This window comes from Taudactylus pleione, unplaced genomic scaffold (genome assembly GCF_031769625.1).
Source record: "Taudactylus pleione unplaced genomic scaffold, aTauple2 ptg000012l, whole genome shotgun sequence".
NCBI lineage: Eukaryota > Metazoa > Chordata > Amphibia > Anura > Myobatrachidae > Taudactylus > Taudactylus pleione.
This window is the reverse complement of record NW_028284415.1, coordinates 733,121-757,921: the sequence shown is the minus strand read 5'-3', so window position 1 is coordinate 757,921 and position 24,801 is coordinate 733,121. Positions and strand designations below refer to the sequence as shown.

Below are 24,801 nucleotides of genomic sequence, written 5' to 3'. Positions count from 1 at the left end.
TAGTGCCAAGCGTGCGCCTGTGTCATAAGTAAAGGGCCGGCTGGCTTGACCGTTAAAGGGTGCTGTAACCCCCAAAGTACACTCCAGTCCAAACCAAAAAAAAAAATATTTTCTGTGTTTGTGAATTGTGTGCACTGTGGCTGCACGTGCATCAACAAAGGAGCAGCGCCAAGCGTGCGCCTGTGTCCCATAAGTAAAGAGCCGGCTGGCTCATTTCTTAAAGGGTGGTGTAACCCACAAAGTGCACTACTCTCCAGCAAAAATAAAAAAATATTTTCTGTTTTTGTGTGCGCTTTAGCCGCACGTATATATCAATATAACATAAATGGAGGACCAAACTTTCTCCGATAAAAATAAAATAGGGAAAGATCAAGAACCACTTCCTCCTAGTATTGTTGCTGCTGCTGGGAGTTGTTCATCATCCCAGAGAGGAAGTAGGAACACCACCACTTTTCCTAAACAATTGACCCTCCAACAGTCCCTTGCGATGAGGATGAAGTACGACAGCAGTCATCCTGAAGCAAAACGTATAACTGAGGCCTTGACTGCTATGTTGGTGTTAGACGTGGGTCCGGTATCCGCCATTAGTGCAGTGGGATTTAGACAATTGATGGAGGTAGTGTGTCCCCGGTTCCAAATCCCGTCTAGATTCCACCTGCATCCTCAAAGCAGCAGCGACAAGCGTGCGTCTGTCTGTTAAAGGGTAGTGTAACCCTCAAAGTGCGCTCCACAAACAATTAAAAAATTCTTTTTTTTTCTGTCTTTGTGAATTGTGTGGGCTGTAGCCGCACTTGCATCCTCAAAGCAGCAGCGACAAGCGTGCGTCTGTCTGTTAAAGGGTGGTGTAACCCTCAAAGTGCGCTCCACAAACAATTAAAAAATTCTTTTTTTTTCTGTCTTTGTGAATTGTGTGGGCTGTAGCCGCACTTGCATCCTCAAAGCAGCAGCGACAAGCGTGCATCTGTCTGTTAAAGGGTGGTGTAACCCTCAAAGTGCGCTCCACAAACAATTAAAAAATTCTTATTTTTTTCTGTCTTTGTGAAATGTGTGGGCTGTAGCCGCACCTGCATCCTTAAAGCAGCAGCGACAAGCGTGTGTCTGTCTGTTAAAGGGTGGTGAAACCCTCAAAGTGCGCTCCACAAACAATAAAAAAATTCTTAGTTTTTTTTCTGTCTTTGTGAAATGTGTGGGCTGTAGCCGCACCTGCATCCTTAAAGCAGCAGCGACAAGCGTGCGTCTGTCTGTTAAAGGATTACATCGGTGACAGCATCCAAGTAGGCATGTCAGACAGTCCGTACCTGTACTGGCAGGAAAAAGAAGCAATTTGGAGGTCCCTGTACAAACTGGCTCTATTTTACCTGAGTTGCCCCCCCTCCAGTACTCCGAAAGAGTGTTTAGTGCAGCCGGGAACCTTGTCAGCAAAAGGCGTAGGAGGTTGCTTCCACAAAATGTGGAGAAGATGATGTTCAGAAAATTAATTATCAGCTCTTCCAGGGAGACCAGCCTCCAGAACGTACAGAGGGACCTGTGGTTGTGGATTCCAGCGGGGACGAATTAATACTCTGAGGATGAGGATGTACACAACACTGAAGAGAGTGAGGAATCGGAGGATGAGGACGACATCTTGCCTCCGTAGAGCCAGTTTGTGCAGGGACAGATTAATTGCCAGCTTGTTTTGTGGGGGCCCAAACGAACCAATCATTTCAGCCACAGTCGTGTGGCAGACCCTGGCGCTGAAATGATTGGTTTGTTAAAGTGTGCATGTCCTGTTTATACAACATAAGGGTGGGTGGGAGGACAATTCCATCTTGCACCTCTTTTTTGTCTTTGCATTATGTACTGTTTGGGGCCTAGTTTTTCAAACTGCCATCCTGTCTGCCACTGCAGTGTCACTCCTAGATGGGCCACGTGTTTGTGCCGCCCACTCGTGTCGCTTAGCATACTAATCCAGCTACCTCGGTGCAACCTTTTGGACATAAAAACACTATTGTGAGGTGTGAGGTGTTCAGAATAGACTGGAAATTAGTGGAAATTAAGGTTATTGAGGTTAATAATAGCATAGGAGCAGAAAAACACACAAATTCTGTGATTTTAGCTGTTTTTATGCTTTTTTTTTAAAAAAAATACAGATCCAAAACACAAAACCCAGAACCCAAAACACGGAAGGGTGGTTTTGGCAAAACCAATCCAGATCCAAAACACTTAGAAAGATCCAGATCCAAAACCAAAACACAAAACACGAAAAGTGGCCGGTGCACACCCCTAATTGTAATAAACATGCCCACTTAAAGGTCCTTGGAACATTCATTTGTATCTATCTGGTTCCATCCCAGGTCAGACACCGTTTACACAGCACCTTCGATCTGGGTTATTCTTTGACATTGTCAACCTTTTTATTGTCTATCTATTGACTGGAACCCCGCATAGATACCTGGCACTGGTTCTGGCTGCAATGAACGACGCAATGATGTTACATGCAGCATCTGTCGTACGGTGGATGCATTGTGTACGACATACAGTGGCGGTTCTTGGGGCGGGCTAACAGGACCGTCGCCCGGAGTGCCGGCCCCTAGAGGGCGCCACTGAGTCCCCGGGAGGCAAAAAAAAAATCTCTTAAAAAAACCAGCGCCGCTCCCCCCTCCCGCTAGCCGCCGCCACAGGGTGGCTGCATTTGCCGGGCGCCAGCTGATATTTGTTATCAACAGGCACCCAGCTCCCTCCCTGCAGCTGCAGGCGAAAGCCAGAGCTCAGGAGTGAGCTCCGGCTTCCGGCAGAGAGCACTATGGGAGGGACATCATGACGTAATGACGTCTCTCTCATAGATACGTGGTGGAGCCGCGGTCGGACCGGACAGCAGCGGACGCAGGAGCGGGGCTTAAGGTAAGTATTGTTTTTGTATTTTAATTGTTTTTTTGTTTTTTTCAGCACCAGCACTGGGGGCATGGCTATAGGGGGGCATTACTACTGGGGGCATGGCTGTAGGGGGACATTACTACTGGGGGCATTACAACAGGGGGCATTACTACTGGAGGCACATCTATAGGGGGGGCATTACTACTGGGGTCATGGCTATAGGGGGCATTACTACTGGGGGCATGGCTATAGGGGGCATTACTACTGAGGGAAATGGCTATAGGGGGCATTACTACTGGGGGCATGGCTATAGGGGGGCATTACTACTGAGGGAAATGGCTATAGGGGGCATTACTACTGGGGGCATGGCTATAAGGGGCATTTCTACTGAGGGAAATTACTATAGGGGGCATTACTACTGGGTGCATGGCTATAGGGGGGCATTACTACTGGGGGCATGGCTATAGGGGGAAATTACTACTGGGGGCATTACAACAGGGGGCCTTACTACTGGAGGCACATCTATAGGGGGGGAATACTATATGGGACATTACCAGTGGAGGCATTAACACTGTGGGCATTACCACTGCGGGCACTACTAATGAGGGCACTACTAATGACCCCATTGTGTAAGGGGCACTACTACTGTGGGCATTGTATTAGGGGCAATACTACTGTGGGCCTTGTGTATAAGGGGCACTAATTTGGGCATTGTGTAAAAGGGGCACCACTGTGTGTCATAACATGAATAAGGGACTTCTGTGTGGCGTAATTCGAATTGGGGATAATGTATTATATAGGGAATTACGGTGTGTGGCACAATGTATTATACTGGACATTACTGCGTGTGGCATAATGTATTATACAGGGCATTTCTGCATGTGGTATAATGTGTTATACAGGTTATTACTGCGTGTGGCATAATGTGTTATACAGGGCATTACTGCATGTGGCATAATGTGTTATAAAGGCCATTACTGTGTGTGGCATAATGTGTTATAAAGGGCATCACTGCATGTGGCATAATGTGATATACAGGGCATTACTACATGTGGCATAACGTGTTACACAGGGCATTACTACATGTGGCATAACGTGTTACAAAGGGCATTACTGTGTAAGACATACTGTGTAAGGTGCATTACTGCACATGGTAATTATTCGCCACGAGGAGAGAGCTTGAGGGAAGCCCAGCACCTTCGTAAGTGCTGGGCACGCCCCACAGTGTGATGAATTGGGGGTGCTCCGCAAGGACACGCCCCCTTTCTGGAAGCGCTCGCGCTTTCAGCACGCGCAGAGGAACACCATCTAATAAAAGAAATTGTTGTTGTTTTTTTTTTGGGGGGGGGGGGGGGCGCAACTGGGAACTTTCGCCCTGAGCTCCACAATGTCTAGGACCGGCCTTGACGACATGCACGATATATTGTTACATCGCTCACTGGATCGCACTGTATGTATCCAGCTTAAGTGTGCACAGAAAGCAGAAGTGCTGCTTGTCCAGGCAATATCATTTGCAAAATATAACAGTAAACATAATCAAAGCAATTATTTAGTTGTATCTGCAGAAGAGAGCAACTTTTTTAATACTGTTCTGCGAAAAACTCCCCTCGATCTGCATTTAGCTGTGAAAGTTTTGCTCAATGGAAATTTGTCTGAATTGGTTCCAGACCTACCCCAAACACACTACACATCGTTATTGCGTCTCAATAAGGAGATCATGGAATACAGTGAAGGGGAAGGGTCAGCGTTAAGGTTAGGGCTAAGCACTAGGGGGAGGGTTAGGGCTAGGCACTAATGGGGGAGGGTCAGTTTTAGGGTGCCGGGAGGGGGAGGTTAGGTTTAAGCACTGGGGGGGGGTAATGTTAGGCACTGGGGAGGGAGGGGGAGGGAGAGGGGGAGGGTTAGGATACCGACTGACAGATGTCGGGATCCCAACCCTGTCAGGATGCCGGTGTCGAAATTCTGACCGCTGGGTTCCGGAGCACCGGCATCCCGTTCCCAACCCGGAGACCATATATACTGGAAAATGTAAATGTACAATTGTGAAATACAGAACCCTGTTCCTCCTCAATCTTGAATTGCACAAAATGTCACCACAATTTTGTTCATATCGCCTCTGCAGTACACCGTGTGCAAGATGAATGAGGCCGTACAATCTGGAGATGACAGCTGACATTTGCCTAGCAGAAACTCAAAGTCAGGATAGATTATTTTACTCACAAAATGTAATTATTTATTCTCCCCCATCATATCTTCATCTTCGTATTGAGCACCTAACCTATTTTGCCCATATATTGTATAATGTGTGCTTACTAGTGGTGGTTAGTGGTTTCACCCAGTTCTCTGTTCCACTCTCCATGAAAGGATCCAGACCGTCCTCATGATGCATACAAATGTTTCGGGCAGACTCAGCACAGGGATTCCTATCACTCTTATCCTGTCAGTGAAACATCTGCATTTTATAGATTTCTTGGTCCTAGGAAAGAGCATGATCAATACTTTGACTATTCCGTGTCAAGGTATAAATATCGTTCACAATATTGGTGTGTATTTGAATGGAAAAAGTACTTTTAGGTACAATACAGTGCTTTGTTGTTGTGAATATAATATACTGACAGGCTAACTCCAGTGACAGTGAGTGTAGGAAACCTTTGGGACTGATACCAGTGAAATTACTGTATATTACTACATAAAATCCTGACAGGGTTTTATATTTCTCTCTTGCTGTTTTGCAATATCCACGAGTTACTTTAATAGTACAGTCTGAGGAAAAGTCTAATTTTTTAATAAACATCCCCTTAAGAGAAGATCACTAAATTATTTTCAAATCCATGGTCTTCCCTCTGTATTGTACTTCGTCCTGTTTTATGTATAACTAGCATACTGGACCCAGCATTCGCCAGATCAAGAGCTGCCTCTAAACTCTCTACACTTACCCCAGACGTACTTTCCTGGCAGCCCTTCTCTCCATCCCCCGCAGTAGGAGGTACAGTATTAATGGGTGAAGGGGGGACGTGTCTGTTCTATGTCAGAAATGCTCCCACTGCAGATCTGACTCGGGACACAGACCTTGTACAATTATTATATAGATAATATGTGTAATAATTGTTGGTGTAGGCTGCCCAATGTCTTAATGTAATCTCATGTGATCATAAAGAGCCAATCAGGACCCATTGTTCTAAAATGACAAAGTTCCTACAATAAGAAGTCACAGGAGGACAACCAGTACATGGGATGTTCACAAGATGTTCCTTATGTACAAAAGGTTGACACACTATAGGTCAACATGTAAGAAGGTCGACAGGTACAAATGGTCGACATGGTCGACAGATCGACACAAAAATGGTTGACGAGTTTTTAGGGGGTTTTTTAGGGTCAGGTTTAGGGTTAGGCACTTACCGGAGGGGTGGACGGGGGGTGTTAGGTTTAGGTGCCTGGGGAGACTTAGGCTGCAGGAGGGGGGAAGTTAGGGCTAGGCTCCAGACAGGGCAGGTTAGGGTTAGGCATCACCGGGGGGAGGTTAGGGTTCAGCACTATGGTTGGAGAGTTAGGGTTGGCACTAAGGGGAGAGGGTCAGGTTTAGGCACTTACCGGGAGGATTAGTGTGCAGGGTAGAGATGGTTAGTGTTAGGGTGCAGGAAAGGAGGGTTAGGGGGTAAATAGGACAGGGAAACACTACTTACCATTCCCCTGGCGGGATTGTAGCCATCGGGATGCCATTGTCAGTTTACTGACAGCCGGCATTCTACACATCAGTATATCATACCAAACCCATATTAGGCAGCATGTGAACAATCAGTTCTTGATGTCGATGTGTTGGAAGCAGGAAAAATGTGCAAGCGCAAGGATCTGAGCGACTTTGACAAGGGTTAGATGACTGGTCAGAGTATATCCAAATATGGCAGGTCTTTTGGGGTGGTCCCAGTATGCAGTGGCTAGTACCTACCAAAAGTCGTCCAAGGAAGGACAACTGGTTAACAGGGTAATGGGCTCCCAAGGTGAAGGCTAGCTTGTCTGGTCCTATCCAACAAAAGAGCTACTGTAGCACAAATTGCTGAATAAGGTAACAGTACATTGCAGCTTGCTGCATATGGGGCTGCATAGCCGCAGACCAGATAGAGGACCTCATTCAGAGTCGGTCGTACGCCTAACGATCAAGAATCAGAAAAAAAACAATCGCACGGCCGGGCGATCGCAACCAAAGTGACGCCCATACATGAACAAAGCACCTCCTCTAGCTAATGAGTGATAGCAGCTAGCGATCGAGTCAATCGTTGTCAGTCGCTGTATGTTAATTTTCTTCTGCTGGTTGCGGCCGCTTGTGTTGTGTGCAAATTACATAAAAAATTAACAAAAAAACGCATATAATAAGCCATCCCCATGAAATTTATTTATTCTTATTATTCGCTAAAGCTAGCGCAACTGAATCAATTACAAGCCAATTAGCAGTGTTATTAGCTATAACAAACTATTATTAGCTGCTTGCATTGTGTGGCACAAAATATAAACATCAAACATAACATCAGTCACATTCGATAGTATCGATTGTACTCTGAGAGAGCACATTTGTGCTTGAGAGAGCACATACCCAACCTCAAGCTGTACGATCAGACAGGCCTCTAACCTGCTCGCAGAGTGACTTTTTACTACTTCCGGCCTTCTATGTCGGTTGTAGCAGTAAATTTATGTACGCCCCTGAAACGCCCTGAAAACGGTGAGGAACGCCTGCGTTTTTAGACCACCACCCCCGTCAACACCCACAAACGGCCTTTCATGTCAATCAACTCTCGGAAGCCACTTTCTGCTCGTAAGCCGTACGATCGACAGCATTTTGGATCGCAAGGTCTCGTACGCACATGCGCACAACTAACCGTACGGATGCGTGGTTTGGAAACATTGGTTGCGTACGACCGAGCAGCCGCTTACGACCGACTCTGAATGAGGTCCAGAGTGTCCATGTTGAACCCTGACCACCACCTACAGCGCCTGCAGTGGGCACATGAGCAACAGAATTGGACCATGGAGCAATGGAAGAAGATGGCTTGGTCTGATGAATCATGCTTTCTTTAACATCATGTGGATGGCTAGGTGTGGATGCATTGTTTGCCTGGGGAAGTAATGGCACCAGGATGCACTTTGGAAAGAAGGCAAGTTGGTGGAGTCAGTTTGATGCTCTAGCCAAAGTTCTGCTGGGAAACCTTGGGTCCTGGCATTCGAAGGGTTGTACTACCTACCGAAACATTGTAGCAAGCGAAGTACACCCACCATGACAACAGAGTTCCTTGATGCCAGTGGCCTCTTTCAGCAGGATTATGTTCTCTGCAATACTGTAAAAATTGTTCAGGAATGGCTTAATGAACATGAGGTGTTCACATAGCCTCCAAATTCCCCAGATCTCAATCCGATCGAGCATCTGTGGAATGTGCTAGAAAAATAGGTCCTAGCTATGGAGGCTCCACCTAGGGGCATATCTACCCATTGACCAGGATGGCACTCGCCAGGGGCGCTGACCAAAGGGGGGGGTGCCGTCCGGCAGTGCCACCAGCAGCCAAAGGGTGGACTACCCCACGGGCTTGAACTACTGGGGGCACTGCATGGGGTGGACTACTACTGGGGGCACTGCATAGGGTGGACTACTACTGGGGGAACTGCATAGAGGGGACTACTACTGGGGGCACTGTATAGGAGGACTACTACTTGAGGCAATGCATAAGGGGAACTACTACTGGAGACACTGCATAGGGTTGACTACTAATGGGAGCACTGTATAGGAGGACCACTACTGGGGCAATGCATAGAGGGGACTACTACTGGGGGCACTGCATAGGGTGGACTACTACTGGGGCACTGCATAGGGGGGACTACTACCGGGGGCACTGCATAGAGGAGACTACTACTTGGGGTACTGCATAGGGGGGACAATTATTGGGGACACTTCCTGAAATTATGGGGGGCACCAATCCATTACCTTGCCAGGGGCGCTCGGATCCCTAGATACACCCCTGGCTCCACCTCACAACTTACAGGACTGAAAGGATCTGCTGCTATCATCTTGGTGCCATATAACACAGGACACCATCAGAGGTCTTGTGAGGCCATGCCTCCACAGGTCAGACACTCTAATATTCCATTAGATCAGGTTGGGTTCCAGAGGTAAATAATATAGAATCTCAGAAAGTACAGCACACCACAAGTAGATTCAAACACCCATAATTGCAAAAAAATAATAGCAATGTTTCGGGCAGTATGTTGCCCTTTGTCAAGCATAGAATAGTAATAATCTGAGCAGGTTTAAAGGCACATCAAACAAAGCTGGTTGACGTCCTATGACGAAATCAGACAAATAAACCCAATGAAATAAAAAAGTTGCATGTGACATAAGTGCAATAAGTATAATTACAACAATACAAAACATAAGCCTGTGGTTGTTTTCCAGTATTAAGAAATTAATAATATTTATAATTTCAAATGAATGGGTAAAAACACTAATATAAATACCAACACAGGAGCAACGAAATTGTAGGTTGTATAAGAAAGGTGCATACACACACAGCAATTTTGTTACCAACGATTTTATGAACGATTTTCTGTCAGATTATCTATCAGATTTTTTAAAGTGTAATGAACGATTTTTTTGAACTACAAACAATTTTTGCATATTCCCTTAATGAAAATCGTTCAGTTGGGCAGTCTGACTGAACTACAAATGTGAACGCGCATGAACAATAATCGTTCATCGTTTTCACCCAGAAAGTGAACGATTTTTTCAATGACTGAACGATAAACGATATCGTTAACGATAATCGTTCAAAAAATTGTTGTGTGTGTAAGCACCTTAAGGCATTTGTAATGTGGAGATGCATCGAATGCAAATGAACATCCCAAAAGCTCATATTTTGCTCACCTTATTGGGGTCGAGGGAAGCACCAGACATGAGCGCTCTGTGTAAGGAAATAATCCGGAAAGAAACAAGGTGCTGAGCAATAAAGCTGTAAAGAAGCAGCTGCAGCAGTTGGCTGTTATCACCAGAATAGAAAACAGAACTAACCAATAAAAAGCAGTGCTGGATTACAGTAAATTCATTTGTACATTTCATCCTGGGCAACAATACCAAAAGAGTAAATGTTTACATATTTTAAAGAGTCAGCAGATCCCTTCTACCAGGAATAGGGGGAGCCCAGGATCCAAAGTAGCCGCAGTATCTCAGGGAGTGTGGTTATCAAGTACTATGGGGGGATCCCCAAGCTGCATTCTAGTCTTGTACCTGTCCATATTTTCTAGTGAGTCCCTATTCTGTATTTGAAAGTCTACTGTAAGAGTGGTTACATAGCTCTCCCAAAAATAAAAAAAACTTTGAAGCTAATTTCTCTTTGTCTAAAGTCGTTTCCAACCGATCCATCTGGACAACATTAAAAAGTTTTCCTTTAGAAAGAGTTAAGGAACTTGGATCGGGAAGGATTCATTAATGTAAAATGGTTTTACATTGGCTGCACTAACGGCCAATAGTACTTTCCTACAGCCTTTGGTGACTCTGGTTGATAGGGATAATTCTAAAAACCGGTCACTTCTCAGGCAAAGGCAAATAGTTTACTAGATGTTCCATTAAATAAATAAAAGCAGTGAAGCAGGTCTGTTTCTGGCATACGACAGCCGCGAGATTCACTAGAGGCGGACATATCCGACAAACACTGTCTGTGGGGCGAATAATAAGCTTTATGGAATATGTTTAAGACCATTTCTAAATATTGTGCAGAAGGTAGCAGGTGACAGAACTAATTCGATTTTTAAGTAAAAGATCACAGGTAAGTGTCAGAAAGTCGGGAAGCCTTTGCCTCATACCTGACTGAGTGTTGTAGTGATCCATGGGTGATCTTAATATTGTATAATGTATAGAGATGACTTTCCTGGTGGCTGGTGGAGACCTCAACAATCGATCTAGACCACTGGACCAATCTGTTTCCAAAAACGGTGCAATCACAGAACTGACATAGTGTTGCATTTGAAAATATGCTAACAGATATCGCTAAGAATTTCTTATTTAGTTTCGTCATTGGTTTCTTGGAAGTAAAGTCCACCATGCAGCCAACATCCCTAATCCTTTCCTGACAAAATACAGTGAAAGGACAGGCAGCTTGCCCATGCTGGAATTCACTGTTATTTATAAATGTCAAGAACAAGGATTTATGAGCATTCAGGTTGCTAGAGCGTTCAAGTATATGCCATAAGTTACAAACAGACCATAGTAAGGTGTTATCTTTAACCACTTGATCAATCTGAGCATCAAATCGATGGAGAAATGTTATCAAGTTGCCTTTTAGCAGGAATTGTTGTTCCAAAGAGGTATTAGCATATATTTCACTGTCAGACAACCAATTATGCAAGTATCTCAACAAGGCAGCATAGTTATAGGATTGGAGATGGCCCCAATTGACTTTGGCTGTTGCAATTTTAGCAGCGCTGTATATAGGCGTTTGCTTTTCAAAATAAAATGCATAAACAAAGCATTAATTTTGGTCATGTATACCCTTTTGATTAATAGAGATAATGACTGTAATAAAGAGGTGTGAAAAAGTGATCATTTTAATTAAGTTTGCTCTGCCAAGATAAGAGAGAAGCAAGTGCTTCCAACCCTCCAGTACAGTCGAGTTGGCTTCCTTTATATTTACATGATAGAGTTCCGAGGGATGTTTGGAAAGGTCAATACCCAGATAAACAATATAAGATCTTGCTGAAGTTAAAGATATATGTCTGCTCCACAATGATTTAGTGAACCCTGGCACCAAATATATCCCCACCTCAAATCACGACACACTACCATATTCACTTAAGAGATCCAAAGTCTGAGCAAGGGAGTCTTAGCAACGTACATTAATACATGTGAATGCAGATATTATTATTTCTAACTCTCCAATGGGTATTTCTTTAAATATAGCAGAGGCTTGTAGAATTCTAAACAGTGGATCAGTGGATAAATTAAAGAGGAATGGTGAGAGCGGTCAGCCCTGTCTGGTACCACGTTGCTTTGTCAGTGGTTCCCCCCTCATGCCATTGACTAATAAAGATGTTGTAGGTGCTGAGTGGACATATTGAATAAGTCTGATAAAATTAGTGTCAAAATCTTGGCACTCCAACACCTTAAACAAATGGTGCTAGGCTACGACATCAAAGCCTTGTGTGTATCCAAACTCAATAGCATAGGTTTAATTTTAGAGTTTTGAGCAGAGACTATCATTGCTTCAATAGCAGTTCGAATTGATTTATCGAATGGTGTCCACGAACAAAACCTAGTTGATTTGGCGTTAGTAGGTCAGGAAGGATCAGCTGAAGTCTATTAGGCATGATTTTCGAGAATATTTTAAAAACAGTATTTAAGAGTGTGATCAACCTATAGGAGTCCACCATCATAGGCTCTTTCCCGGCTTTGGAGTAAGGCCCTCATTCAGACCTGCACGCAAGTGCTATGCGCTCGCAAGCAGGTCGATGGTGGGGCACTGCACACGTGCCGTGTGTGTGCGCAAGCCCCGGAGCGAGTGAGAAATTCACTCGCTCCGGGGCTCGCTACAATCGGGGCGGCTGTCGATGTTGATCGACAGCTCGCCCCGTTTTGTAGGCGGGGTGGGGGGGGGTGGCTGGACAAACGGAAGCGTTCCTAAAGGAACGCCTGCCGTTTGTGGGCGGCCCTACTGATATCACTCGTGATGTCAGTAGTGAGCTTCCTGCTCTGTTAGAGCAGGAAGCTCACTGGGGCTTGCTGCAGACGAGACCCTACCACAAGGGACTCATCGCAAGCCCGATGGTCGCGACCATCACATGGCCGCTCGCAGAAGCTGTGGGTGGTCACCCACAGCTTAGCGAGTGGCCAGGAGGCCGGCTAAATAAAAAAAGCGTCCTCCCTCATTCAGAGCGAGCGGCTCTGAATGAGGTCCTAAGTGTGGTAAATGCTTTGGTAAAGGATTGATAATCAGGAGTAGACCTGTAAATGGCATAAAATAACCCCAAAAGACTGGGCACAAGTCCCGCTTAAGCATCTTGATATAATGCGAAGCCGTCCTGACCTGGAGCTTTTCTTTTACTGCGTGTAATTCCTCCTCAGTGACCTCCCCATCAAAAATATCCCAATGAGCCTGATTTAATTTGGGCAGAGCTGCCTCAATCAGTAACAACTTTTTATCACAAAGGGGGGAAGATGTATGAAGCCCAGAAACTGCTTCTCCCCAATGTATGATCGGGGGTCTGGGCGGTAAATGACAGGGGCGCTATGCGCCCCTGTCATTATCAGCGCTGCTATCTACAAGATAGCAGCACCGATAGCCTGGGCTATGTACGAATGGTCAGATCATCTAACCGTTCGGCTGGCTGTAGCTGTCGTTATCGACAGCTACAGCCTGGCGCTAGCCTATCCCCACACCAGGGACAGCGACACAGCGCATCAGCACTAGGCTGATGCGCTGCGGTCTCTAGCGGGTAGCGCCGGAGGGGGGAGTTAACGCTCTCCTTCTCCGGCCGATGAGATGTTCTTACATCTCATCGGTAGTGCTTCCTGCTTCGCCTCAGTAAAGAGGCGAAGCAGGAAGCGGTATAGCGGCACGTTAAGTGCCGCTATCATACATCTACCCCAGAGATAGGCGTCTAGCGCTGACTCAGAGGGTGACTATGTATTGTGCAAAGCTTCTAGACATTGCTTCTCTAATGGACTTATATCTAGCAGTGTTCTGAGAGGTATAACTAAGAATGTTACCTCTCATTCCTGCCTTTGCCATCTCCCAGAATAGAATGGGGTTATCCCAGTGATCTATAATATTGTCCAGGAAATTGAACCAGGAATAAAACAAAAAGAGTTGAAAATCTTCAGATTATGAGAGAAAATCTGGGAAACACCAAATGCGGTCCAGGTTATGCTGTGAATCACAATATATCGCCATTGTTACTGGGGTGTGATCTGAAATTACTATATTCTCTAAAGTGACAGCTTTAAGGTGGGTCAGTAGCTCGTTAACAGAAGACAGTCAATCCTAGACATTGAGCCATGAGCCCTAGATAAATGAGTATATGAGTGATCAGTCGGGTTTATAAGATGCCAGGGGTAACTAAGTTGCAAAACCTCCCTAAATTCTTGTATTTCCAGCATGGGTAAGACAACCTAGGAGCGGGGGCTTGTTCAATGTGGTATAATCCACTATGTTGAAGTCTCCACCTATTAAGTGGATAAGAAGATCTACTTGCCAATATCTGCATAAGGTGACGAAGGAACGCCCCTGTAACTACATTATAGGTGTAGAGATTCACTACTGTATAGTATTTATCCTCTATTTTTGGATCTACAATCATGTTATGTCCTTCAGGGTCAAGCAGCAAAGTTAATATCTTATAGTTTAAATTCCTATGAAAAAGGATTGTCACATCTCTAGATTTCGAAGTATGTGTAGCCGACAAGCACTCTGTTATCCATGGGGCGCGTAAGGTGGAACTATCACACGATATCCAGTGAATTTTTTGTAAAAATGTCACAGTTGGGTATTTCCTATGTATATATGTCAGAACCTATTTTCTTTTAATTGGAAACTTAGGCCCCCCACATCACTTTCCACGAAAACAGGGAAAGGTGGGCCTGAACCGTGGGATGTGCCACATCGCTATGTTCTGCCACCATATAATATTAAAGCTAGAGGATATAACTGTAGCAGGGACAGGAAGAGTTACATCCATAGGATCATCAGTCTCATGGAAACATATTTTGAAAAATACCGGTGACCCCGCTAGACCCTGACCCAATGTCCCACTAATAATGTCTAATAAAAATACATAATTTATTATTTGATTAATAAAGACAAAATTGGGGAGTACTCACATTAAAAAATAGTGTGTGCCCAGTCCGGCTGTATGGAGCAGTATGCCGCCGGCTGTCCTTTTCCCAAAGTTTTGTGCCTCACAATGAAATTGGGGAGGCTGGAAACTCCAAATGTTTGGCTAGAGTCAGCAGTATGGAGTGTGAGCTCAAATAATTCAAAAGTAGTCACAAAAGATGAACGGTGACAACTTTTCAGCTAGAGGCCAGCTGGCTCATGACTAAGGGCTTGATTCAGACATGGACACTAATGCGATCGCAACTGCAATTTCGTACCGAACGCAGCTGCGAAAATATGCTAATGTTAGCAAAGATCACCTGAGCATAGACGCCCACTGCTGCCTTTTTACCTGCGTGCGATGATACATACCTGCGTAAATATCGGTAACATCGAAGCACATCGGCGGCCATCTTACCCTTGGTCTGACCTGCCACAGCCTTGGGTGCTCTTCTGACATGCAGAGCTGCGTATGCAATAGCAGTGGTTAATTTATGCACGGCGTTCAAATGACCAGGCACGCCTGTGTTTCGCCGACCCCCCCATCAACACCCCCAAAAACTCACTTCCTGTCAATAACTCTGCAATGGGCCTCCGTGGCCTGCGTGATCGCAGTGTGATCACAGAGCTGCCTTAGCGCACGGGCACTCTGGTGCATACGCAATGGCAAACAATCGATCGATCTGCTTGAAAATTGCATTAGCCTCCATCTCTGAATCAGGCCCTATGTTACTTGCTCATGTCCTACTGTATCAGCTCCTGTAAAATAAATTTTTTATTTTCATAATAAAACAACGGTCACATAACACAGCGTACTAGTGGACAAAACACAATCAGCTTTGTAGGTACTGTACATCTGGGGAACACTAAACGTCAAATGGAATCTGTGTCTGTCAACACTTCACATATTTGCCAATCGTAATAAAAACTGATGAAATTATTTTTATGTTATTTTTTTTAAATTAATCCATTTAATAAAACATTGAATTGGTAAAAATCTTGAAGACAAAAGTCCTGAGCTAAAGATAATAATGGGTTAACAACCGTGTCATTAGCAAACTGATGGAATTGATGTGTTACATGTCAGCAGTAGACCTTTGTTTTACTTATTACTTTCTATGTCACTGACAGTTGGTAGTATGGAATACTGCTAGAGGGTCTGTATGTTTATACTGGGGTAGTCATATCTTTAGTATTGTTCTGATATAGAAATATTTGAGTGTATTGCAGATTTTATGTAGTAGCGCTTTGGGGGACACTTTATAGTCATTTTCGTTATATATGTAGGTAGCAGTCCCAGTTTTTTCATAGGGCAAAATATCGTGGTTGTCCACCCTCAGATGACTTTCATTTATTGGCTTGCACACTCCCTTCTGTAACGTTGATAAATACATTGCTTTTTCTGTTTTTCTATTATTCAGCCATTTGTTTATATCATCAGAAGCCGTTTGTGTTTGTTACCCTGCAATAAGAGATTAGGCTTCACACTTAGTACAATTTTATCCAAGCAGATTGCAGGATGTGTTGTATCCAAGGTCAATAAAATAATCATCTCTGACTGATGATATAAATGAATGACTAAATAGCACAGAAGGAACATATGAAGAGAAAGCAACACTGAGCCTGATTCAGAGTTGGAACGCTATTCCGATGTTCACGCAGTTGAGCGATTATCGGGGGTTTGCGCATGTGTCACAGCCGCATTGCACACGCGCTGCTAATGCATTGTGATCACAATGCATTAGCAGCATACAGTGGGCCTGATTCAGAGCCGGACGCTATTTGCGCTCGCTCGTCCAGAAAAAGGGGCTGGCTATTTAAATTGACCGTTCGCTCTTTGCGGTCTGTTGACGCCTCTATGTATGAACGAGCGAACAAAACATGCGGACGTTTTTTTGTAAAAAACGCCTCCTGGCCGCTCGCATCATACGTCATCTCCGCTATTAGATTAATCGAGTACATCGAAAGGCGAATGAACTGCTCGCAGTGCTTGTGGTAGGATTTTCCTACCGCAATCATGCGAACAGTTCAGGCTAAGAAACAACCAAGTGACGTGGCTGATGACGCTGCTTTGTTAATTATGCACACCCTTAAAACGCCGTTTTGACCTTTTGGCACACCTGCGTTCGGATCTCCACTCCCCGTTTTCAAGCACCTTCCCCTGTTACCACCCACAAACGCCTCATCCTGTCACTCAAATTAGCAGGCACTCGCTATTTTGCGAGCACACGATTTTCAGCCGCACTGACTGGTTTGCGCATGCATACTAAAACCCATACGCATGCGCAGATGTGCGAGCATCACTTGGAGCGAACGAGCGGCCGCTTACGAGCGGCTCTGAATCAGGCCCAGTGATCACAATGCATTAGCAGCGTACAGTGATCACTGTACGCTGCTAATGCATTGGGATCACTGTACACTGCTAATGCATTGCGATCACTGTACACTGCTAATGCATTGCGATCACTGTACACTGCTAATGCATTGCGATCACTGTGAGGATTCACTCGCAATTGACTGACAGGAAGAGACCATTTTGAGGGTGGTTACAGGGAGTTCCGGCTTAAACGCGGGCGTGTCAGGGCCATTTCCCAGGCGTGTATTAGCCAGCATCTGCAAATGCGCATGCAGAGAACAAAGCTACAGCGTAGCAATTACCACGACCATTCTGAGTAACCATAGACTCACTCGAGGAGTAGATGTTTTGAGGATCTGCATCCGATGTTGCGTTTGTCTAAGCAGTTGCGGGTAGGTGCCAGGGCTCCGGTGGGCGCTTCAATACAGATTCCGCCGGCTGATGCATATTAGCATATTTTAGCAATTGCTAAGTGGCAACTTTCACAAATATGTTGCATTAGCGGAAAACTTTGAATCGGGGAAACAGTGACATAAAGCTGCATTACGGAATGTGCATGACAAGAAAGAAACGTTATCTGTTAGCGGGCAATTATTTTATTAATGAAAGTTGATTTTCCAAGAATTACAGCCCGTGGTACACTTAGATTAGAAGGAGTATTGCGAGCATGGCTGTGAATACTGGTTGACATTGTCAAGAAATGCAGTATCTTAGAAAGTAGAGCATTTCTATGACCTCATCATGCAGTAAATTGAGCATTGCAGCCACAATACATATAGTGAGATTGATGTCTTGAGGCGTTTAGTGGCCCCTGAGCTTTCCCGTGAGGGCTTATTAATCTCTAGTATGATATAATCCTATAAGTGTATCTTGCCAGCAAACATGTATTATACACCATGAAAAACTTTTGACACAAATGAGATACTGCATAGCAATACATTCAACACTGCACATGATGTGTGCTATTTTTAGTTTTACTGAACTACAAGTATAGACAAAAACATGTTTGTTTGTTTTTCTAGACTCCCCTTTCCAGTTGTATTGTGCTGTGCATACATTTTGCATTTCTTATTACCGGAATCGGTATGTAATGCCGGCTGTCCCGATGATTGGTATCCCCCCTTTTCCCCCTAACCATCCCTTCTTAAAGCCTAACCCTAACCCTCCCCACCCCGCACCCTAACCCTCCCCGTTAGTGCCTAAACCTAAGTCTCCCCCCTTAGTGCCTAAACCTATCCCCCCACGGTGGTGCCTAACCCTAACCTCCTTCCCCAAAACCTAATGCTAATCCCTCTATGCTACCTAAACCTAATCCCCCCCCGCCGCTAACAGTAAGGGCGCCTGGATTTACCTAGTTTGGGCTGGCGTCCTTCTGTGTTCCGGCATTGGGATTAAGATAAGAAAGGCGTTGAAATACCGACACCTAAGTCCCATGTCGGACTTTCGGCGTCAGGATTGAGACCGGCGGCATCTTATCCATCAGTCTCATAACTACATCCCCTTATTACTTCATGTGACGCATTTTTGTGCAATAAAGACATTTTTCAATTTGGTACTGTGGCATTTAACTTGCAAGTGTGAATGGATCCTTGTAGAATACCTAAATGGTATATGCAGAAATAATGCTGACAGCTCTCTTTCTAGTGTTGACATGTTTGACCATAAATTGGCTAAGCAGCCAGTCACCACTGACACAAAAGATGAGGGATCACTTGACTGCATCCTCTAGAATGAGAAAGGATCATTTGTCACTTGGGGATGACTTTTTCATGGGATGTAGTCAGCATCCAGACAGTCAGGATACGACGGTCACAATACCAGCAGCGGCATCCCGACTGTCAGAATCCTGACAGATTGAGTAGGTAAGTACTAGGCTTAGGGTTAGGGGGAGGGTTAGGCTGTGGGACAGGAGGGTTCGGGTTAACTGGGTACACACTGGAGTGATGGGCTTTCGTTCCAAAATCAGAACAAATGCCCTTGAACGGGGATTGCCCGTACACACTGGAACGAGTTAATGAACGACAGAACGATCACTGGACTTGATTCAGAAACGGACACTATTTGCGGCCGCTTGCTGGCTAAAAGGGGACGGCTATTTAAATCATGCACTCGCACTGCGTTGCGTAAAGCCGCCCACTAAGTAATAGCGAGCACCCGCACTATGCGCTCGCACCTGTATAAAGACGCCCTTTGCCACTCACAACACACGTCATCTCCGGCAGTTGTAGGATTAATCGGGAACATCGAGAGTCATCAGAGCTGCTCGCAGCGCTTGTGATAGCCTTTTCCCACCACAACATTGCGAGCAATTCAGGCTAATTACAACCCAGTCACGTGTGTAATGACGCTACTTTGCTAATTATGCACACCCATTAAACGCCGTTCTGACGGTCGGGCACGCCTGCGTTCGCACATTCACACCCCCGTTTACAAGCACCTTCCCCTGTTACCACCCACAAACGGCATTATCTGTCGCTCAAAATAGCGACCCGACTGCGGGCTATGGACGCGCACTTTCCCATCGCAATGACTGGTTCGCGCACGCACATTGCAACTCATACGCATGCGCAGATTGCGAAAAATCGCTCAATGCGAAGGGGGACATTTTGCATAAAAACAAGAAGAATTTAGCTCAGAAATTGACGATTTGGAAGATCTGGGATGGGGCTTATTTTGTGCTAAATTTCTATGGGCCTGATTCATTGTGGAACGCTATCGCGATTACGCACACAGACAGCTGATTGTTGCGTACTGCGCATACAGTCAACACTGCAATCGAAATGCAATTGCAGAATCCACGCAGACCCATCGCAGAGTGATTGACAAGAATTAAGAGTTTGGGGGTGTTGACGGGAGGGGGGGGTGGCAAAAAAAAAGCGTGCCTGTCCATTTGAGCAACGTTACAGGGACATGCATAAATTAGCCACTGCGACGACATAGGCAGCTTGAGTACTCACTGCGTGCGACGAGGTTAGCAATTCTGAGTAAGGTCTGACCTGTTGTAATTGAGCGTGAGGGGCCGATGTTACTCGATGTTGCCGAAGTATACGCAGGATTGCAATGAATTACGGATGTGTGAAAGCGGTAGTGGGCGTCTCTATGCTGCCTTTGGGCGTCTCTGTAATAGCTTTGCAATTGCAGTCATTATCATATTTTCGCAATAGACCTGCGTGTGTAATCTCAGCTGCGATCACAATAGCGATCCGTAATGAATCAGGCCCTATTTCTCAATGTTGGGAAGTATGAGTTAACTAAGATTTGAAAATATCCGAATGATTATAAACACCTTCAAATATTTTACAGTTTTCTAAACTATAATTTGCACTTTTGTACTGAATTTACATTCCTGAAATGTCGTCCCTAAAGTAGGACACAGAATGAACTCTTCTGCATATCTGAATAACACAAATATGCCCAGGTATGGTATGACTGATTTGTTTATTATAGCCATCACTTCAAAGCTCAGTGCTGTTAGGACCTTATACAGTAGCTAGCTCAATATGCAAATAGCGAGTCTTATTTGTTTGGTACAAACAACTGTTATTTGCTTTCCATTAATTAAAGTCATTGGGATATAGGCCCTCATTCAGAGCCGTACGCTCTGAGCAGAGCGCACACTCTGAATGAGGGCCGGCCTCCATGAAAATGGAGCGTCCTTCTGGACGCTCGTATAGCTGTGGGTCACCACCCACAGGCTATACGAGCGTGCATTTTGATGGCCGCGATGGTCGAGACCATCGCGACCATCGAAATTGCGAGCCGGAGCCTGCGGTTGAGGTTTTCAACCGCAAGCTCCGGAGTGATTTTGGCTCTATCAGAGCCAAAATCACTCCCACTGACATCACTAGTGATGTCAGTGGGCCGGCTTCTGACGGGAGGCGTTCCCGTGGGAACGCCCCCGTCAGGGAGGCACGCCCCCGGCACGCCTACCAAAGGGGGCGTGCTGTCAATCAACATCGACAGCACGCCCCCTTTGATCAGACACAACGAGCGAAGGACTTTCCTTCGCTCGTCGCGTCTGGCGCATGCGCACGACGGAGCTCCCTCCGTCGTGCGCATGCTCAGTCCATAACATCGACCCACTTGCGAGCGGACAGCCGCTCGCGAGTGGGTCTGAATCAGGCCCATAATTGCTAAAGTGCGTGTTTTGAGAAGTGGAGATGTTGCCCATAGCCAGTGGCGCACGCAGGGTGGGTTTCTGAGAGCTCTCTGCTGCGCTGTGATTTGGCTGGCTGTGAGGGGTTGTGTCGATGCAGCGGCAGTAGAGGGTAGGACAGGCGTGTGTCTCCCGGTCACTGCTCCTGGTGTTTCCAGTCATGCTGTGCAGGTGCTCCCGGGCTGTAAAGACCGCAGCTCTCATTGCTGTGGCCGTCGTCCTGGTGCAGGTTCTCCGGGCTTGGCTCAGCTCCAAGTCCTATGTCTACAGCCAGGAGGAGATCGCCGGGAGGGAGCTGCTGCGTATGCCGAGCAGCAGCAGCTCCGCTCGCATGGGCTCAAGCGGTGACCTTCCTCCTCCAAAGCCCTCGGTAAGTATACTGATGTTTACTTTATATATGTATGTATGCTGTGTTAAAGTATGCTTGTGTGTATGTATGTATGTATGTATGTATGTATGTAGGAATACTGGCCCTGATTCAGAGCCGCTCGTAAGCGGCCGCTCGTTCGCTCCGAGCGATGTTCGCACATCTGCGCATGCGTATGGGTCGTAAACTCGTAATGCGCATGCGCCAACCAGTCATTGCGGTCGGAAATCGAGCGCTTGCAAAATAGCGAGTGCCTGCTAATTTGAGTGACAGGATGAGGCGTTTGTGGGTGGTAACAGGGGAAGGTGCTTGAAAACGGGGAGTGGTGATCCGAACGCAGGCGTGCCAAACGGTCAAAACGGGCATTTTAAGGGTGTGCATAATTAACAAAGCAGCGTCATCGGCCACGTCACTTGGTTGTTTCTTAGCCTGAACTGTTCGCATGATTGCGGTAGGAAAATCCTACCACAAGCACTGCAAGCAGTTCAGATGCCTTTCGATGTACTCGATTAATCTAATAAATAGCGGAGATGACGTAGGATGCGAGCGGCCAGAGGGCGTCTTTACAAAATAGCGAGCGCATATTTTGTTCGCTCGCTCAGACATAGAGGCGTCAACAGCCCGCAAAGAGCGAGCGCTCAATTTAAATAGCCGGCCCCTTTTTCTAAACGAGCGAGCGCAAATAGCATCCGGCACACACGAAATGATCTGTACCTCCAACGACTTCAAAGACATATTTCAAAAGATATCTTTCATAGATATCATTCAAAGATCTTTCAAAGAGATCTTTCAGTGAAGTCATCCTGCCACATCTCTGAACAGGCAAAGTTGACGATATCGTCCAGATTGGCCTGCATGTACGGACGATCATAGATATCGTTATCGTTCATGCGGGAACGCGCATCGTTGGTCGTTCACTGAATAAAAAATGAACAATATATCGTTGAACGATATCGTTATCGTTCATATCGTAACGATATATCGGTCCGTGTATAAGCACCTTAACCATTGGAAAGGAAACCTAGAAGGCGGTAAGCATCATTTCCCATCATATGGTACCTTTTTGAAGACCTTGTCCAAGCAGTGTTCCTGTCCCTTCACATCTATTTTGTGTATACATGGCTGGTAGAGAAACCATCCCCTTTGGTGTAAATGCTCATTGCTCTGTGTACTAACAGCACCTCCTTATCCCAATGTAAGAACTGCCAATCAGCAGCTCAGTGGGGAATCCAGCCTGGGGGGAATCAGCACAAGACGTCACACACTATTAAAATCCCTGGATCCAAGCAGATCTGGTAGTTGTATCAAAGGAGAGCTAAACTTATAAAGTTAAAGTTTTAAACTCTGCCTTATACATCCTGAGAGCTTGTACACTGCATCCATGATTGTAGCTGTCCTGAGTGGTCCTTTATGTAATATACAGCTGTACCGTACTCATTAATAAGAGCTAAACTGTTTCCATGACAACAGCTTGCAGTACTTGAGGCACTTTGTAAATAAAATGGATAGAAACTTTTTTTGTGTGCATTAAAGTAATATAAGTTCAGTAAAAGCTGTACCAGCGTCTTAGAACATTTTGACTCAACCAGTGGGCTAGACAACTTCATGGGACATTGGGAAGGTCACAGCAGTATCCATTTGGGAGGTGGAATGATGAAATCATGTTTTGAGTTGAGTAGTTATGTTCTTGTTTCAAAATATATGTGAGAGAACCTTTCACTCTGCACTGTAATATTGCCTCTCTCACCTGTGTCCTTTTACCTTACCATGAAAAAAGTTTATACAGACAGCTAAAGATATTAATTTTGCTCCTTGTGGAAGGCTCTGCAGCCTGACGTGACCTGATCAAAATCTCCTATGCAAAATGGGATATTTTCATGGTCTTCAAAGGGTAGTGACTGCAGATATTTCAAAGCTTTGCAAATTTAGGGGTCTATATACTTAGCCTTGGAGAGAGATAAAGTGGACGGAGATAAAGTACCAACCACTCAGCTCCTAACTGTCACTTACAGGCTGTGTTTGAAAAATGACAGGAGCTGATTGGTTGATACTCTATTTACTAAGCCTTGGATAGATATAAAGTTGACGGGTGGGTTGGTGTGCTGGATGATTGATATCGATCATCCAGCACACCCGGAAGATCGTTCAGCGGTATCATTATCGCTAACGGTCGTCCCGTGTGTATGCATCATTAGTCTTTCCAGGATTGCTATATTATGGGCAAGATGCATCAAAGCAGTTTGTGCAGTCGAACCTCCGAAAATTATGTTTTCAGAGGTTTGGCAGCTTATGGCATATGCATCAAGCTCCTAGAAGCCCACGGGCGGCTTCTATTCGTACTTCCCCCTGAGAAGGATTGAATCAGATCCCTCACAGCACCCTCAGCGGCGTGTGCATCACTCGAAGCATGCACAGAAGGACTTGCAAGCAGTGGCGACCCTCCCTGCGGTGACCCCGGGTGTGGTGGAGAGCTAAGCTGCGCGCAAGCAAAAAGGGGGAGTGTCCTCGTGGGTAGGGAGCGTGTCCTCGCAACCCAAACCCCCATTGTAATCACTCCGGGGGGTCCCGGAGTTACGGACTGCCCACGGGGACCACTCTGTGTGCAGTGCCGGCTTCCTCACTGTGTCAGGAGCCGAGTGCTGCATTTAATGCTACAGTGCAGCTCCCTGTTCCTGTCACTGAGGAGTTGGCACTTTGGTATCACCCCTTCGGCTGGTGACACCCAGGGGCAGCTCCACCCCCCTTGTCATCTGCTGCGCTTGTACAGAATAGAATGCTTGGATTATACATACTTGCTTCTAGAAAGTAAGGTGAACCTACATGGTATGAAAGAGCAATGAGCAGTAGAGCTTATTGTTGGTTTGCTAAATACATAGAACAGGTTACCTCTGGTGGTAGTGTCACTGGAAGTAAGATTCCCTTGCACATTCATAGGGAAGTCTATTTCATGAGGAATCTCAACTCAGTACAGGTATTACAATAACATTAAAACTTTCCTTTCAAATTAAGCTTTTTTTTAATATATAAGGGTTGCATACAGATGTGTCCTCGCTCATTTTTGCTGCAGTTGCGCCAAACAGCCCCTCTCAGCGCGACTGGTCCTGTGAGACTCTAGCGCTGGGCTTCTTTTCTGCATATAAGTTGCAGTGCCATGCGACTAGGACGCACCAGGAAACTGTGCTGATGCGTCACTTGTATATCTGTGTATGCAATGTGCTACAATGCA

The 24,801-nt window shown here is 45.6% G+C and overlaps 1 protein-coding gene across 1 annotated transcript in view; it reads left to right on the top strand.

The window, feature by feature from the left end:
- The window catches only part of PITPNC1 (phosphatidylinositol transfer protein cytoplasmic 1), a 285,340-nt gene that overhangs the window by 139,541 nt on the left and 120,998 nt on the right, over nucleotides 1-24,801 (top strand). The window contains exon 2 of the mRNA XM_088468531.1: nucleotides 4,976-5,078. Within this exon, the coding sequence (XP_088324657.1) occupies nucleotides 4,995-5,078 (84 nt within the window). The 5' untranslated portion in view covers nucleotides 4,976-4,994. The remainder of the gene's footprint in view (nucleotides 1-4,975; nucleotides 5,079-24,801) is intronic.